At 41.4% G+C, this 19,622-nt stretch overlaps 1 protein-coding gene across 6 annotated transcripts in view; it reads right to left on the reverse strand.

Moving 5' to 3' along the window:
- AMN1 (antagonist of mitotic exit network 1 homolog) overlaps positions 1–19,267 on the reverse strand; it is a 53,838-nt gene extending 34,571 nt beyond the window's left edge. The window contains exons 1-4 of one of the 6 annotated variants that reach the window (XM_075122658.1): positions 19,008–19,267; positions 7,104–7,236; positions 4,064–4,196; positions 3,305–3,488 (exon numbers count right to left, since the gene is read on the reverse strand). In XM_075122658.1, coding sequence (XP_074978759.1) covers positions 3,305–3,340 — 36 coding nt within the window. In that variant the 5' untranslated portion in view covers positions 3,341–3,488; positions 4,064–4,196; positions 7,104–7,236; positions 19,008–19,267. Of the gene's footprint in view, positions 1–3,304; positions 3,489–4,063; positions 4,197–7,103; positions 7,237–7,531; positions 7,919–19,007 lie in introns of those variants that run through there. The other 5 variants (XM_048829592.2, XM_048829574.2, XM_048829547.2 and 2 more) reach the window with 5 other exon arrangements.
- Positions 19,268–19,622: the final 355 nt, after the last annotated feature.

The following is a 19,622-nucleotide window of genomic DNA, read 5'->3' on the forward strand; positions in this document are numbered from 1 at the left end:
TTCTTCATACATTAGCAGTATGAACAATCTCTTATCTAACTCGCATTAAAGTCTTATATCATTAAGATTTCTGAATCATACCTAAAATATCTCTCCCCTTTCTGTCCCCAGCCGCCCCCATCCCTCTTTGGTTGCATTATTTATTTTGCTGCTTGAAACAAACTTTATAGCTTTGCGCTACAAACTATAGTTTTTCCACGAAACCTTTACTGCACTGCAGGTACAGACATGTATAGACATATTTTTGGAGAAGTGATAAATGCAATAGGTGACATTTCAATTCACATAAGAGATAATGAAAACCAAAAAGTCATTGTGGGCTGTTTTTGTGAAAATTTCTGCATGTAAAGCATGTTTAAATGTAACCAAATAATATCAGTTTCTGCTTTCCACTCAGCTTTACTAGGTAATATTTACTGAATATGAGTGTGCTCAGCACCATACAATGCATGAGGCAGGGACCACTTTTCCCTTCAGGCAGTTTATGGTCTAAGCTAGATAGAAATAGTTCAGGCACATAATACACTAGATGAAGATTAATTCCTGAGGCAATGCAAATTTTTAATTTTATAAAGCAACACTAAAAGGCTTCACAGAAGTGTATTGTAAAGGTGGGACTGAAAGAAGAGATTGGCATACATGACATGAGAGACTGTTCCAAGCATAGGCGGCAACATGGACGGATTAAATCAAGAGCAGAAGGATGACACAATGGGGGTAATGTTAGCCAATCTTGAGGAAGAGCGGAGAGAAAAGAGATGGAATAGAAAAATACACAGAAGTGAAACTGAAGGGCTGTAAATGCAAGGACAAGAAGTCTAAACTTGATGGAGAAGATGAGAAGCCAGCAAAGGAGTGGGGGTGGGAGAAGATACTGAGCAGCAACATTTTGGATGGGCTATAGGGGAGCAAGGCAACAGGCAGAAAGGGGGATATAGGAGTGAAGAAAAAAGATGATCAAGTTATGGGCAAAAAAATGTAGAAGTAGAAGTGAAGAAGGGAGAACAGCTCATAGAAATGTTGTAAATTAAGAAAAGGCAGGATTTTGTGACATCCTGGATGTGGGGAAAGGAGAAAATGAGGAGTCAAATATAAGCCATAGTTGTGAGTCAGGGTAATGGGGAAATACTGGAATTATCAGAGTGAGAAAGATATGAGAAGAATAATAGAGGATGGAGAGCGAGGGGTTGTGGGAATTTGAACTGGCATTTGGATATCCAAGAAGAGATAGACCATCAAAGATACAACACTCAACTACAATAACCACCTGCTGAAGTGAAGAAACAGATTGACAGAGCCAGAAGAGTACCCAGAAGTTAACTACTACAGGACAGACCCAACAAAGAAAATAACAGAACGCCATTAGCCATCACCTTCAGCCCCCAACTAAAACCATCATCAAGGATCTACAACCTATCCTAAAGGACGACCCATCACTCTCACAGATCTTGGGAGACAGGTCAGTCCTTGCTTACAGACAGCCCCCCAAACCTGAAGCAAATACTCAGCAGCAACCACACAACAAAAACACTAACCCAGGAACCTATCTTTGCAACAAAGCCCATTGCCAACTGTGTCCACATATCTATTCAGGGGACACCATCATAGGGCTAATCACATAAGCCACACTATCAGAGGCTCGTTCACCTGCACATCTACCAATGTGATATATGCCATCATGTGCCAGCAATGCCCCTCTGCCATGTACATTGGTCAAACTGGACAGTCTCTACGTAAAAGAATAAATGGACACAAATCAGACATCAAGAATTAGAACGTTCAAAAACCAGGCAGAGAACACTTCAATCTCTCTGGTCACTCGATTACAGACCTAAAAGTCGCAATTCTTCAACAAAAAAACTTCAAAACCAGACTCCAATGAGAGACTGCTGAATTGGAATTAATTTGCAAACTGGATACAATTAACTTAGGCTTGAATAAAGACTGGGAGTGGATAGGTCATTACACAAAGTAAAACTATCTCCCCATGTTTATTCCCACCCCCCTTCCTCAGACGTTCTTGTCAACTGCTGGAAATGGCTCACCTTGATTATCACTACAGAAGGTTCCCCCTTCCCCCCTCCTCTCTCCTGCTGGTAATAGCTCACCTCACCTGATCACTCTTGTTACAGTCTGTATGGTAACACCCATTGTTTCATGTTCTCTGTGTATATAAAATCTCCCCACTGTATTTTCCACTGCATGCATCTGATGAAGTGAGCTGTAGCTCACGAAAGCTCATGCTCAAATAAATTGGTTAGTCTCTAAGGTGCCACAAGTCCTCCTTTTCTTTTTGCGGATACAGACTAACATGGCTGCTACTCTGAAACCAGACGGGAATGGTAGATTCAGAAGCTGTCAGCATTGAAGGTTAATGTGCACTTTACATGACAAGGAGGATAGGACCAAAGACAGAACCCTGGGGATATTAACAGAGCAGGAAAGGGAAACAGGAACTGCTGAAGGAAGAGAACAGGAGTACTGAAAGTATAAGGAGAAAAGAGATTCCAAGAGAAGCAGATTAAGGCTGAGACCAGAAAGAGGCAAAGAAGGAGACACTCTGTTAGAGAATATGGGGTAAAAAAAGAGGGAGCTTGGAGTTTTCGTAAACTGCTTTTACTCAAATGTATGCACAGATCACATATGAAAAAATTATGCAAAGCACTTATGATGCTTAGAAATGTTTGTTCACTACAAAAATGACCCTTGCATGGCTCAAAGCAATTCAACAGGCGTGTTAAAAGCAACAATGTATAAGATTGACTCAATTTTAATTTTTTCTCTCTTTTTTATTACAGTTCAAGAAATAGTGTGTGTTAAAGGTGAAGTTTTTGTTGTTCGGTTTTTCCCAACGATTCTGGTGCGCTGCCCTTCACCTCATAGTCTCATTATTCTGACTTTCAGGGACTGATAGTATTTGCCTGTCATGAGTCACATATCAAAGCAAGAATGAACTGGGGAGTTGTTCATTCCTATTTCACCAAGGTCAACCTTTCGTTTTCCATAATTCTTACACCTCCCTTCGAGACTGAGTTGATATAAAAGGATACAAATGTCAAAACATCTCAATTTACAACTGAGGCCAAGTCAGTAATATATTTCATCCCTGTACACTGACAAGCATGAATGAGCAATTGGGATGAGAGAATTTTGAATCACTGAGCTCACAGCCCTCACCTCACCATCATATTTCAAAGAACTGAGGATTTAATGGAATTTTATCCTAAATCATAGACCTAAAGCCCACCTAAGATTATAAGAATCTCAGATTTTCCTTGAGAACCTTACATTATTTAAATACCACCTTGTAGAAGCCCATTTTGGCAACCGCTCCTGTCATAGTGCTTTCCCATTGCTACCAGAAGAAACAGCAGTGTGGTCCAACACTTAGAGTCAATCTGCTGATCCTGCTGTATTGTAAAGGAAGCATTCTGTGCAACAGCCTCAGGAAACAGACGCAATCCAACACGACTCCTGCTGGGGATATTCTGCAGAAAGGTTTAAAAACAATGCTGCTTGGCTATTAGGCCATTGAGTTTGCAACTGAGATTAATTTGCATGTTACACACTTATTTATGTAAGTTAGATAACTTAATTAGAAACTGATAGCAACATAAAGTGCAAAGTGCTACTATTTCTGAATCGCCTCATAAATTGCACAGCATCTTATACTCAAGTGTGTACAATGAACAACAGTATCCCCTCAGATTAAACTGATCCAAAACAGGATGATATACAGGTCAACTAGAAAACTTTTTCATTGACTTGTGTCCATATTCATCTTCTTGATTTTTATGCAGGGTTGTAGGCATTTATGGAGCTTTACACACAGATAAAAGACACAACCCCCTCAATCAAGATTAGGCATGGCATGATATGAAATAGGAAGAGAAGTAATTAGGAGGAAGCAATGAGGCGTAGTTTACATAGTACGAGGCCCTGGGCTCACTTGTTGAACTGTATACATAATTTTAGTTGAGCTCATTATTTAATATTTTGCTGTGTAATAAACTGGCATGAATGTGAAGAGACAGGCAAAAGTGAATTTTGAATAGGTTCTTACCTCACTGATATTTGAATCAGTTATCCGCCCTTGCATACTCATTAATTTTATCAGTTTATCTTTTATGTTGGGAGGTAAAGGCTTAATATCTGCAACATATCTGGAAATGTTCTTTGTCAAACACTGAAGACACCTGAAATAAATGTAAGTTAAATTCAGTCACACAGAGACACAATGTACTGGTACTACCCTGAATTAAATACAGTCATTAATTTAAAACAGTCGATTAATCGCAGTTAACTCATGGGATTAACTAAAAAAGTGAATCGCGATTAAAAATATTAAATCGCAATTAATGGCAGTTTTAATTGCATTGTTAAACAATAGAATACCCATTGAAATTTATTAAATATTTTTGGATGCTTTTCTACATTTTCATATATATTGATTTCAATTACAACACAGAATACAAAGTGTACAGTGCTCACTGTATACTATTATTTTTTATTACAAATGTTTGCACTGTAAAAATGATAAAAGACACAGTATTTTTCAATTCACCTCACATAAGTACTGTAGTGCAATCTCTTTGTCGTGAAAGTGCAACTTACAAATGTAGAATTTTTTTGTTACATAACTGCACTCAAAACCAAAACAATGCAAAACTTCAGAGCCTATAAGTCTACTCAGTCCTACTTCTCATTCAGCCAATCGCTAAGACAAACAAGTTTGTTTACATTTACAGAAGATAAGGCTGCCCACTTTTTACTTACAATGTCACCTAAAAGTGAGAACAGAAGTTTCCATGGCACTGTTATAGCCGGTATTGCAAGGTATTTACGTGCCAGATACTGTAAACATTTATATGTCCCTTCATGCTTCGGCCACCATTCCAGAGGACATGCTTCCATGCTGATGATACTCATTAAAAAAATAATACTTTAATTACATTTGTGACTGAAGTCTTTGGCGGAAAATTGTTATGTCCCCTTCTCTGTTTTACCTGCATTCTGCCATACATTTCATGTTATAGCAGTCTTGGATGATGACTCAGCACATGTTCATTTTAAGAACACTTTCGTTGCAGATTTGACAAAATGCAAAGAAGGTAGCAATGTGAGATTTCTAGAGATAGCTACAGCACTCGACCCAAGGTTTAAGAATCTGAAATGCCTTCCAAAATCTGACAGACATGAGATATTGAAAATGGTTTCAGAAGTCTTAAAAGAGCAACACTTTGATGCAGAAACTACAGAACCCAAACCACAAAAGGGGGAAAAAATCAATCTTCTGCTGATGGCGTCTGACTCAGATAATGCAAATGAACATGTGTCAGTCCGCACTGCTTTGGATTGTTATTGAGCAGAACCCATCATCAACATGGACGCATGTCCTCTGGAAGGGTAACTGAAGCATGAATGGACATATGAATCTTTAGCGCATCTGGCAAGTAAATATCTTGCAATGCCGGCTACAACAGTGCCATGAGAACACCTGTTTTCACTTTCAGGTGACATTGTGAACAAGAAGTGGGCAGCCTTATCTCCTGCAAATGTAAACAAACTTGTTTGTCTGAGCGACTGGCTGAACAAGAAATAAGATTGAGTGGACTTATAGATAAGAATCTGAAGCACAAACTTATTTCAGGTCACAGGTGGAGGCATAAGAATATGGGGGAGAAAGAAAAAGAGTGGTGGGTGACCTATTATTAGGAGGAGTTCCTGGTTCTCTAGCGTTAGTACCTGTTAGTAAATATTAATGCTTTATTAGTTCTTTCTTTCTGTATATTTGATTCATTTATATATTAACTATTCTTTAGAATCTTTATCTTCAACAAAGAGTATGTCTGAATTCTAAGGCAGCATTACCTCCTGCAAATTGTAACCAACCTTGTTTGTCGAGTGATTGGCTGACCAAGAAGTAGGACTGAGTGGACTTATAGGTTCTAAAGTTTTGCGTTGTTTTTATTTTTGAATGCAGTTTTTTTTAACATAATTCTACATTTGTAAGTTAAATTTCATGATAAAGAGATTGCACTAAAGTACTTCTATTAGGTGAATTGAAAAATACTATTTCTTTTGTTTTTTATAGTGCAAATATTTGTAATAAAAATAAATATTGTTGTGGTTCAAATGCAAGACAAACAAAGCTTTTAGCAAGCAAGCGGGAAGGTCTGCCGTGTCGGCTTTCCAGCCTCTCCTTTATTCTTTCTCCACTCATGCGCATTACATACTCCAACCGCAAAAGGAAACAACAAAAGGAATAATATGACTTTGATTAATATTCTTATTTACCAGCTTCTATCTACTACACTCCTTGCTCTCAGGCCTTGAGCCCAGTCCAAGGAAGCTTCCCAGGGTTCATGTCCTCTGGGCGACTTCCCATGGTCCAAGCCCTTGGAAGGAGCAGTGTGTGCACTGCTCCCACGCAACACTCAGGGTGTGCCCTGAATGTTTCCAGGTGCATGAACCCTTCAAAATATAAAGTGAGCACTGTACACTTTGTATTCTGTGTTGTAATTGAAATCAATATATTCGATAATGTAGAAAACATCCAAAAATATTTAAATAAATTGTATTCTATTATTGTTCAACAATGCAATTAATCACACGATTAATCTTGATTGTTTAATCATGCAATTAATCGTGATTAATTTTTTTTAATCGCTTGACAGCACTAATTTAAAATATTAAAAGGGATCTTTTTACAGCCTTTTTAAAAAAAAAAAAAAAACTTCTACTCTGCAATGCCCACTTAGAGGCCTGAAAATATAACGGATGTTGCTCTTGATGTAGTCCTTTTCCATTAGATAGAAGTGCAAAGGGGATATTATTCATGATGCATACTTCTCAGATTTATTATTCCGGCCTGAAGAAACAGTTTTGTCCTTGCAGCTGGCTGTTCTTAATCTGAAGGCAGCACATGGTAGTGCATATTTGTACTAGTAACAATATCAACATGTCTTGTTTGAGATATTTTTCTCTATGTTGTAAATTCACTGCTCCCTACCTTTCCCACCACCCATGTCTCACAGTAGCCTTCTGTTTTGAGAGATTTACTGTTATAAATTTCATGGGTTCTCAAATACTTATGAATTTACCTTGCTCCAGATCCATGTCTTAATCAGAGTAGACTTGTATTTTGCTTTTTGAAACATCTATGAAATAGTGCTGGATGAGGAATAATGGTGCTTGTGCAAATTAATCCCATACATTCACACAGGTAAATACTTCCTTGGAATAGAAGGACCAGAGAACAATCAAATCCAAAAATGTGTAACACATCTTTATTAATAAATGTACACTTGCAGCAGAATTAAATACTCAAGTGCGCAAAATTCAATAGTATCTTAAACCAGGAAGGCTCCTATATTTTGGCAGGATCACTTCTCCCTCTTTTAAATAAGACAAGTTTAGTTCAAACATGCAGCAAGATAAGAGTCTCCAAATGAAATGGATCTTCTGGCAAATTCTCTTAAAACAATCCCCTCACATAGAGAAAACAAACAGATAACACTTATCCAGATACCTTTAGAATGGTGTCCAGAGGGAATACTTCGGTGATGCTGTTCCAGATCAACTGTACATGAAACTGTAAAAACTTCATTTTGCAGATGGAGGGGGAGACTTTCAAGCACATGTCCTACACCTGAGGAAGTCCTTCACACCTGGTTCAGTTCAGGCAGCATTTGCACACCAACTTCCCAGAGGTTATTTTAAATTGCAGTCAAGGCCCTTTAAGAATCCATTCAGCAGAGGCTAGGGGCTTGTCTACATTACCTGCTGGATCGACATGCAGCAATTGATTCAGCAGGGGTCGATTAATCGTGTCTAGTCTAGTGCTCTCCCGTTAAGTCCAGTACTCCACCAGGGCATGAGGCGCAAGCGGAGTCGACAGGAGAGCATCAGCCATCGACTTACTGCAGTGAAGACACCACGGTAAGTAGATCTATGTACGTCAACTTCAGCTACGTTATTCACATAGCTGAAGTTGCGTAACTTAGATCGATCCCCCCCAGTGTAGACCAGGCCTACGCATGTGCAGATTTACACATCTCTGGACCATCTTGGCCAGATTTACACATCTCCAGAGCTAGCAGCACCCAATGATTGGAATATAGCAGGTGACTGCAAACCCCAAGTGAAGTAGAGGTTGTAAGCAACCTGCATCACCACAACTCCTCCTCTCAGGTCCAGTGTGCCACTGTAAACCAGGGGTGAATCTAACTGGCCAATAAAATAAAATAAAATAAAATGGAATTTCCATCCCGCACGAAATTCTGAGATTTTGAAATTTCATTTATTGCCAAATTGAGCCAAAAAGTCAAAATCTCAGAGTTGTTCATGAAATGTTTTGATCTTATCAAAACATTGTTTCATCTTTTCCATTTTGATTATTATAAGTAGCAAAAGTTGAAATGATAAAATTAAATATTTCAACCCTAATTTACTGTCTAAAATTCTGACAAAATCCATATGTTCCAAGAAAATGTTTAGCTGCTGGCCAATCAGTGACAAAACTGTTCCAACAAAGATTTTCAACCAGATCAACTCAGTAATGACAGCACACCATGAAGTCAAAGTCAATACCCCCATTTCATAGATAAGAATCTGAAGCACAAACTCATTTCAGGTCACAGGTGGAGGCTTAAGAATATGGGGGAGAAAGAAAAAGAGTGGTGGGTGACCTATTATTAGGAGGAGTTCCTGGTTCTCCAGCGTTAGTACCTGTTAGTAAATATTAATGCTTTATTAGTTCTTTCTTTCTGTATATTTGATTCATTTATATATTAACTATTCTTTAGAATCTTTATCTTCAACAAAGAGTATGTCTGAATTCTAAGGCAGCATTACCTCCTGCAAATTGTAACCAACCTGTTTTTGTCTGAGCGATTGGCTGACCAAGAAGTAGGACTGAGTGGACTTATAGGCTCTAAAGTTTTGCGTTGTTTTATTTTTGAATACAAATATTTTTTGTACATAATTCTACATTTGTAAGTTAAATTTCATGATAAAGAGATTGCACTAAAGTACTTCTATTAGGTGAATTGAAAAATACTATTTCTTCTGTTTTATTATAGTGCAAATATTTGTAATAAAATATAAATATAAAGTGAGCACTGTACACGTTGTATTCTGTGTTGTAATTGAAATTAATATTTGAAAATTTAGTAAACATCCAAAAATATTTAAAAGAAATGGTATTCTATTGTTGTTTAACAGTGTGATTAATCACATGATTAATTTTTTTAAATTGTGCAATTGTTTTTAATCGCGCAACAGCCCTACAAATTAATTTTTTATTCTCCAATATCTGAACAAATAAACTACCAGGTTGGATGCTCGTCTGATTCACGGTCTTTTTATGTAGTTCCCTTTTTTGAAGTTAAATGCTACTGTGGTGGGCTTCTTGGGTATTTCCTCCCCAAAAAGGATGTTAAATTTAATTACATTATGGTTGCTGTTATCAAGCTAGTTCAGATATATTCACCTCTTGAACCAGATCCTGTGCTCCATTTAGGGGGTAAAATCAAGAACTGCCTCTCCTCTGGTGGAGCCCAGGACTAGCTGCTCCAAGAAGCAGTCATTTATGGTGTCTAGAAATTTGTCTCTGCACCCTGTCCTGAGCTGACATGCAGCTGGTCAATATGGGGATAGTTGAAATCCCACGTTATTATTGATTTTTCTATTTTTGTAGCCTCTCCCATCTCTGTGAGCATTTCACAATCACCATCCTTGTCAGATAGTTGATAGTATATTCCTTCTGCTATACTCATTATTCAAGCATGGAATTTCTATCCATAGAGATTCTACGGTACAGTTTGATTAATTTAAGATTTTTACTATATAAGATTATAAAATAAGGTTATAAGGTTTTTACTGTTAGCTACTTATAGCAGAGCTAGAAGGAGGACCTACCACATCATCCAGGAGGTGTCCCATGGTCTTGGCTGTCAAATGGGCCCTTTAAGCAAAAACTCATTGTTCAAATTCCCCTTTCATATTCCCTACCTATGTATGAATCAATGTTCCACTTGTCTCGGATACATCCGCCCTCTCTTCCTTTAATCTTATAAAAACAACTTTAATTTGCCAAACAGCAGCAAAGCTAATTATAACCAATTTTACCTAACAACTACCTACTTTCTTATTTTTACATCAGGTTCCATCTTGCATTATCAATATTCCTTCACCCTTGTTAAAAATTTTGGCAACACATCACCACCTTATTCTATCCTGTACATTCTTCAAATTCCTGATCTTCCCTTGGGCTCTATCCTTCTAAATATTAGTTTCTTTGTTTGTTTTTTCTAACGGAAGTGTTTTACAGGGATAGTTGTGTTCTACTTCAGCTAAGAGGAACACCACAAAGACAAAAACATAGCTTGGAGTTTCACAGAGAATACTGTTACCATGACTTCATTATTATCTCTCATTTCTCTCTCTCTCCCCTATCTCTTTGATAGCCAATTTGCTCTACTCTTTTGGAGTGAGGGGAGCTCTGATACAATAATACATATAGTAATTGCCATATTTTTATAAACTTCTTAATAAAGAGTGAAGATACTATTATTCTGTATGGAGAAGTTGCAAAAACTGAAGTATCTGCTCCTCTTTGCTAATTTCTTACTGTTACTTCCACTGAGTTGCTGTCTGATGCTTCCTATAACAGTGGTTATGGTCAGTAAGATAAGAGCTGTGGCTTTTTGGATACACATTGCCTACATGTGACATATACTTAGGTGCTCCTCTTCCATATTTTGTTTCCAAACGAACTTGAACGAGTCAGGAATAAAAATGGCAACAACCACAGTTGTGTAAAAATATTAACCTTTCCCCTCATTTTCCTACGACACTCTCTACAACTGCAATGACCTGATAAACTATAAAATCCCTCATTACATTTTTTCAGCTATTCTTCTCCCTCATCTCTTCTTGCACCATTCCAGCCAGGCTTCTAACACACAATTCAATTAGGCTTGTCTACAGCAAACAGTGCCCCTTCAGGGATGTCATTTATTTAATCCAAGGCCGAACACACCTGCAAGCAAGTCTTCAGACCCAGCATCCTAGCTAAAAGGAGCAAGTTAATATTAGTTTGTATTCCCCATCTAAGTCCACCTGTCTCCTCTGCCCAGGCTCTTCACCTCATTATTGGGACACCCATTCTGGAGTCAGGCCTACTGCCAACACCCAAGAGTAGGGTTCCTTCCCTAGACTCAGGGTCCCTAAAGGGGTCAAACCATTGCAGCTATTCTCTGGAGTGGCGTATTATTCTTCTGGGATCAGGACCTCTTGTCACTGTCTGGAAAGGTCCTTCTGCTAGGACTAAGCCTTTCTAGGACTTTGCAACTCATAGTCCTTTTGGAACCTGCTCCCTGCCCCAGCAACACCTCTCCTAGATTCCCTTTTCTGGTGAGCTCTCTAACCAGCTCTCCTGACAAGTCTCTTTCCTCAGGAGCATCCTCTCTAAGTATTCTGGGGCTCCCTGCCTGAGCCCTCATAAGTCTCAATGAGGCCCTGTGTTCTATAGCTAATTAACTGCAGCCCAGCCACCTAGGTAATTAACTACTGACAGGTGGATCTGGGTTGGCTCATTCTCCTTAGCGGAGCCTGTCACAGGTAGACAAGTCCCTGACTCCCTGGAAATGGCCAGCTCCCATAACACAAAACGTGATATCTAGGCACAATAAACATTTAAGTTTCCAAGGAAACAGAATGATAGGTTTAAATATATAATTTTCAAAATTCAGTGAACATTATCCACAAAATTTGTCGTCAAGTCAATCTTCAGTCTCAAACAAGTAATCAGGGTCCCTGGCAAGATAATTATAAATTTTGAGTGCAATTATATATCTATTGTTGCTACACAGGACAAATGCTCAAGGACATGAAATGATAAGACAACGTATTTACTAACGTCATCTATGAGGAAATCCTGTTATCATTTGGAATCAGAGCCAGTGCTAGAAAGAACTCAGAGGTACTTGATTATCCCTATATTCATTCCTCTCTAGACTCTGCTGCCTTTTTCCAAGTAGTCTGATTACTCCAAAAGTGAAAATGGAATACCTTAGGTCATCAATTGCTATCAAGCCCACGTTGCTAGTAGCAGTGATCAAAAAAGTCATCTTCTAATAGTTTTTTGGTGATTACAGTCTGGTTACCATTGAACTATTATCCACATTACCCAAATATCACCAGCATATGTGGAACTTAACTGACAGTCTCGTTGGCAGTCACAGCAGAGAAGCCAAGGATTCCATGAGCCATCAACAGTGAGAGACAATATTACCCTCATCAGGAGTGAGGGACATAGACAGGACTGTGGAGAGGAAACTGCTCTGCTATTACCTATTCCTGTTTTACAGATTAATAGAAGGTTTCAGTCTCCATGGCTCTCAGGCTATGAAATTCACTTGAATTAACTCAGACACCTTACCTCCGACTCATTATGCATGAGAAAACGTAATCACCTTTTTAAGGTTTTGAACCTACAACAAGCTCCACGCACACAGACCCCAGCACCTGTGAAGATCCTTGGCTCTAGGAGTCTGCCCATGTCTACACTGCAATTAAGAACCCATGGCTGGCCTGTGCCAGCTGACTCAGGCTGGCAGGGTGTGGGCAAAGGGGCTGTTTAGCTGTGGTATATTTGTTGCAGCTCAGGCTGCTGTCTCAGCTCTAGGAACCTTCCGTGTTACAGGGTCCTAGATCCTCGACTCCAGCTTGAGCCCAGGCTCCACCCCAACCTGACTGCCTAGATTGAAATTAAACAGTCCGTTAGCCCAAGCCCAACGAGCCTGAGTCAGCTGACATGGACCAGCTGTAGGTGTTTATTTGTAGTGTAGACATACAGATAGAGCTCACCGTATAGTTCCAGGGGAATTCGGCACCATTGCATATGTGCAGAATGTGTGTCCCACGAAGATTTCTTTGCTTCCCTACAGAAAAATGACTTTCTTGACAGGGAAGCAAAAGGAAGCCACAAGAGTGGTCATAAGACCCGCCCCAGCAGTATGTTTTGGGTATCCTTCACCCAGTATCTGGACCTCCCTGCACTGAGCCCTCCACACCCAGGCCCCTCTGCCGAGCTCTATCCCCCCCACACCCAGACACCCCCTGCTGAGCCCCAACCACCTTCACCTGGACCCCCCTACAGTGTCCCATTATTGTTGCACCCAGGACCCCCCAACAAGACCCTGTGCATCCAGATCCCCCCCGCACCCAGATCCACCACTGAGCCACCCACACCCATATTGTCCCACAAAGAACCCTCTCAACAAACAATGGATCCCCCCCACACTTGGATCTTGCCTGCTCACACCTGGTGGACCTGGCATGGAACGGCAGGGCCCTGGGGTGTTTCTGGGGCAGGCCTGATCCTTGCGTTGTGTCAGGGTTGGGTGCAGCCTCACCACTGAGTCCGTGTCCTGGGGGAGAGCTACACAGTGATCTCCCACCTCTGTGCAGCCAGTGGCCTGTGCTCCCCAATGCCATGCTGGAGCCTCCACATTTATTTGACAAATAAAATATTGCAGAATTTTAAAATATTGTGCACATAATTTTTAATTATTTGGTGCAGAATGCCCTGAGGAGTAACTGTAGGATCAGGTCTTAAGTGTTTACAGGACAGAAGCCTTAATGAGACTGCACTAACTCAGCTTTCATGAAAATTACCAGCCCCAAATTAAAATCTCCTCATGCTCCCTAAACTACAGCAAAAGTTATAATAAATAAAATAATAAATAATAAAAGATATTTTACCTCCCCATTAAACATATTTTCTTGCACAAGATAAGAGCAAATTGATTTTTGCAAAGCTGAATTAATGTAATTTCCTGCACTTAATTTTCTTGGTTTCTTAAAAAACTGAACCACCACCACAACAGAAAACCTGACCTTCATGATAAACCCTCTGCATATAAGCAAATCTCACTGGATCTGTTCTGATGTGACAGTTGCATAATCAGGATGCAGAAATTTGAGAATACACAATCAAATACACACACATTAAGTAAAAAGAAAAGGAGTATTTGTGGCACCTTAGAGACTAACCAATTTATTTGAGCATAAGCTTTCGTGAACTACAGCCCACTTCATCGGATGAAAGCTTATGCTCAAATAAATTGGTTAGTCTCTAAGGTGCCACAAGTCCTCCTTTTCTTTTTGCGGAGACAGACTAACACGGCTGCTACTCTGAAACCACACATTAAGTCGTCCTTCTAGACACTGCACAGTCAAATAAACACATCTGAAGTGGCATCAATTATATTACAATTTCTATCCATATTTACAGGTTTCAGAGTAACAGCCGTGTCAGTCTGTATTCGAAAAAAGAAAAGGAGTACTTGTGGCACCTTAGAGACTAACCAATTTATTAGAGCGTAAGCTTTCGTGAGATGCTCAAATAAATTGGTTAGTCTCTAAGGTGCCACAAGTACTCCTTTTCTTTTTGAAGTATTTGTACAGCTGACAAAAAGAATTTGGCCTGCCGACTTGTTATGCACAATGACATATTGCTCCGCAATGTTCTTCTTGCATGTTTTGAGAAACATCAGCTACAGTAATAGGATGGGGGAAAAGCCTCTTTGAAGGATACTGGATTATTTGAAGAAGGGAGGAATACAATTGCATTGTGTATAGCTCTTGGAGGCAACAAGGTGTGCCTGGGCTGTGGTGAGAGCTGGGGCCCATCTACATCTGAAATCTTACCAGAAACAAAAAGTGAGCAACATGAGCAGGAAGCAGGACCTATTTATGTTTTTTAATTGTTTTCATATATGAAAACATTTTGATCTTTTATACCAAGTCCTTTAGATAACAGTGTAAAAAAAGATATAAATAACAACATGAAAAGGAAGCAGAGGTACAAGAACTTTTTCCTCTCAAACTCTGAATCATGAAACACCTTTCATTACAATCTTTAAATGTTTTAATCTTCCATATTACTGAATCATTCATGCTGTAGAACAAGGAGCCCGCTTTCCCTAGACTGGGAGGGAACATGATGACAATTGTCAGAGCTGCCAATGGCAAAGGTTTATTTTTTTACTAGATGCGGCCAGTAGTAATACCCAGCATTTCTATAGCATTTTTCATCTTCAAAATACTTTGAGAGACATAAACTACTAAAGATACAAAGAAGGGGGCCACAATCAAATAAATTTGAGACCCACTGGGATAATGGATGAGGAGATTTTGTTCAAATTACCGCGTACAAGGATGGTAACTAATAACGTCTGGAATGTAATATGTAACTTGTTTGTATCAATGCATAACAGGAGAGTAATGGGAAGTGTAGCTCTGTATTAGCCTAAGGGATAATGCTATGTTGATTGAGCTGATACCTTATCACTAGCATACATGTAAAAAGAAAAGGAGTACTTGTGGCACCTTAGAGACTAACCAATTTATTTGAGCATGAGCTTTCGTGAGCTACAGCTCACTTCATCGGATGCATACCGTGGAAACTGCAGCAGACTTTATATACACACAGAGAATATGAAACAATACCTCCTCCCACCCCACTGTCCTGCTGGTAATAGCTTATCTAAAGTGATCATCAGGTGGGCCATTTCCAGCACAAATGGCCCACCTGATGATCACTTTAGATAAGCTATTACCAGCAGGACAGTGGGGTGGGAGGAGGTATTGTTTCATATTCTCTGTGTATATATAAAGTCTGCTGCAGTTTCCACGGTATACATCTGATGAAGTGAGCTGTAGCTCACGAAAGCTCATGCTCAAATAAATTGGTTAGTCTCTAAGGTGCCACAAGTACTCCTTTTCTTTTTGCGAATACAGACTAACACGGCTGTTACTCTGAAACCTAGCATACATGTGTTAGCATACTCGTAGCCTGCTATACGGGATGCTAAGATGGTGCTTTGTTGACAATAAACCTAGCCAAGCCTTTGCCACAAAACCCAGCTGTGGCCTTTCTTTATAATGAACATTGAGGTCTACTGAATCAACAATTTATGCTGGTGCAGGGAACACTGGAGTTCCAGGAACAGCCAGGGGAAAAAAAATTGATGCCCCTGAGCTATGTAGTTAAGTCAGCCTAAGTCCTAATGTACACAGTGGTAGGTCAACGGAAGAATTCTTCCACCGATGTAGCTACTGCATCTCAGGGAGATGGATTTACCACAGCAATGGGAGAACCCTTCCTGTCACGGTAGTAAGTGTCTATTCTGAAGCCATGCCACAAGCATTTTAAGTGCAGACAGCCTGAGCATCTACACTTAGGCCTCATCTGCTCTGCAGAGTTTTGTCAATGCAAGTTATGTTGACATACAGCCACTGCTGTAGCATGTCCACACTATACTCCTTGTGTCAGTGGAGCGCACCCGCACAAGCAGCTCTTGCACTATCTCACTGTTCAACTGGCCACAGGGTGCTTTCGGAAGGGTTTGCAATGCCCCGTGGGGGCAGGTACAACATCACATGATGAAGGGTTCTCAATCCCATCATTCCATGGTCATTCTACTAGATTGCCAGATGCTTTTCAACTGCCCTGGTAACCTGCAACCCAGCCATCTCTGTCAGAAAGCATGGATCCCACACTGCTGTTCAGTATTGGCTGTGCATTATAAACACAAAGCTATAAGAGGAGCCCAACTTGGGCGGGGGGGCACTATGTGGCTGCGGGATGCCTTGAAGGAGCATATTAACTCTGAGCCACAGTAATGCATGTGGCTATAGTGTGCTGAGCCTGGCATTGTTTGTTTGCACCATGCTATGAACCTTGTAATGATTGCTGTGTGCACCGAAAAAGTAACACATTTTAAATCACTTTTTAAAGTAGCACTCAGTAATATAACAAAACTGAAATTGCTCAACAGTGAGAGAGACAGAGACAGACACGAGAGTGTGTGTGTTGGGGGAGTGTGTATGTAAGAGAGAAAGACAGTGTGTGTGTGTTGGGGGAGAGTGACTGTGTCGGCATGCTGTCTCTTTAAGTTCAGACTGCAAGCAGAAGTAACCAATCCTGAGGCAGAAGCTGGTGCACAGGTAGCTGGTGTTCCCCGTCCCCACATCCCAGCTCAGTAGAGATTGGTACGCCAGCAGTGGGAAGGGGAAGCCCTGACATCAGCCCCTGCCTCCCTCCCCAGTTACGCACAGCACAGCAGTCTTCCCCCCAACCCCTGTAACAGCAGCCTGCCCTGCCTGTTGTTGTGGTCCTATATGAGCTTTCCACACTGAGCAGTTTCAGAGCTTCCTGGGGCTTTGAAATGGGAGGGGCGCATGCCCATGTAGCTGGACGCAGGGCAGCAGAGTTCAAAACAGTGAGTAGAGCAGTCACAGTGGATATTGTGGGATACCTCCTGGAGGTCAGTTACTGCAGTGTAACAAACCGCAGCATCTACACTGATGCATTGTTGATCTAACTTTGCCGCTAAAAGCTCTATGCCTCTTGTCAAGGTGGTTTTATTTTGTCGGCAAAGCAGGAGAGTTTTGTCAGCAGGAGGAGCATTGTAGTGTGTACACCTCTATTCTTTTGCCGACAAAACTGTGTAGCGTAGACCAAGCCTAAGCCTTTGCCTATACTAGACAGGCCTTGTTGGAAGAGCTGTATCAGCAAGTCCTCATAGCATGGACATAGCTTATACCCACAAGAGTGTGCTTTTGCTGGTATTGCTTATATCAGTTCCCCAAACAAAATATGCTATACCAGCAAAAACACTTTTTTTGATGGTATAACTGTATCTATATTAGGCTTTTACCAGGACAAAAATGTCAAAATATATATATATCTCATCCCTAAGCAACATCACTGTACTGGCAAAAGTTTCGAGAGTAGACCAGTGCTCAGTATGCTGAACTGGTAATAATGCTAACATATTGAGCAAGTGCAAGATGTTATGCTATGTTCACTCAGCAAGTTTACTCCTTATATAGTTTTTCCTTCCAAACTTACTAAAACCAGCTTCACCCCATTGAGCAACAGGTACCAGCTGTATCGGAGGTTTAAAATCCAAACAGTTTGAGTCATCAGGGTGCAAACACCAAAGAGGAAGATGGGGGATAGTGGGGAACAGATGGACAGATTAAGGTGGGGGGAAAAGAGGGTTACCACTATGCATGGTAGTAGAGATTTAATGGGGGGATGGGTATGAGGGCAGAGGGGTTAAAAAGCAGGGTAGTGATGGGGGTATTACTGGTGTTGTCCAAACTGAATCAGAGTCCCATAAGGCTCTGTGGCTAGGACAAAAGTGAAGTGGAAAATTACTGTTTGGGAAGCCACAGTTAGATATAATGCAGACCTGGCAGTAGTAGTTTTACCATCTAAGAAAGGGAATTGTATGAAGGGCTGCGTGATTGGATCTTGCAAACAGATGCATTAACAAAAAATATTGAAACTATCTTACTGCTGTCACTACAAGCATGACTGGATAAGGTATGGTATGTAACTAAGGGTTGGTCTACACTAGGACACTAGGTTGATCTATGTCGCTCTGGGGTATGAAAATCCATCCCTCGAGCAACACAGTTCAACCGACCGACGCCTGGGTGTGGACAATGCTAGGTCACTGGGAGACAATAAGGGCGGAGGCATATAACATGGGGGAGGGCAATAAGGGGCTAGGGGAGGTATAACATGCAAGAGGTCCGGGGCAATAAGAGCTGGGGGTAGTTATAACATGCAGGGGAGCATTAAGGGTCTGTGGATATAAAGTGCAGGGGACATGAAGAGGCTGGGGGGTTACAGACTGGGGGGCAATAAGGGGCAGGGGGGATTAAGGAGTGGGGAAATGAAGGTGATGGAGGCATAACACACAAGGGGCCGAAGGCAATAAGGGGGGTAGAACACAGGGGCCCAGGGGCAGGGAGGAGGTGGGAGGTATAACAGACGGGGGGGGGCAATAAGAACTGGGGGTGGTTATAACGCACGGAGGGGGGCAATAAGGGGGGGGAGAACGCGCGGGGGGACCGGGGCCATAAGGAGCGCGGGGGGAGGGGGAAGAACGCGGGGAGGGGCCGCGGTCCGAGCCACTCACAGGTCCAGGAGGAGCCGGACGCCCCCGCAGGCCCCGTCCCAGCCCCCGCCCGGAGCATTCATGGCCCAGGCCGCTCGCTCCCGGCTCTGCAGCCCAGCCGCTCTTTAGGGACCATCCGCCATTTCCGTAAGACGCAGAGGGCCGAACCGAGCCGCTTTTCACTCCCTCGCCTCACGTCTCCAGCGGGTGGCGAGCTACCGAGGCCCCCAGCGCGCAGGGCTTTCCGTGCGGTCATTGCCTCGCTGTGAAATCGCGGCTCCCCGTTTCTCAAGAAGGCGAGGAGTTTGTAGCGATCCCCTTAGGGGTGCTGAGGGATGATGGGAAATGTAGTCTTGTTAGGGAGCTGCTTCTTCCCTGAATGGCAGGAGGGCTCCTAAGAGCAGAGGTTTTCCCAGAGCTCTGGGGAAAGCCAGGCTCAGACCCACAGCTGGTGCTCAGTCCAATATTGCCAACCCCCAGGGGTCAGAAACAATGAGCCAAGCCCCCCAAAATCATGAGCTTGGTTTAGAAATAATGAGATTTGTAGAAATAATAGAGTCATAGAAATGTGGCTCTGGAAGGCACCTTTGAGAGATCATCAAATCCAGCCCCCTGCGCTAATGTAGGCTCATAAAC

The sequence above is a fragment of the Caretta caretta genome, chromosome 1 (genome assembly GCF_965140235.1).
Source record: "Caretta caretta isolate rCarCar2 chromosome 1, rCarCar1.hap1, whole genome shotgun sequence".
NCBI lineage: Eukaryota > Metazoa > Chordata > Testudines > Cheloniidae > Caretta > Caretta caretta.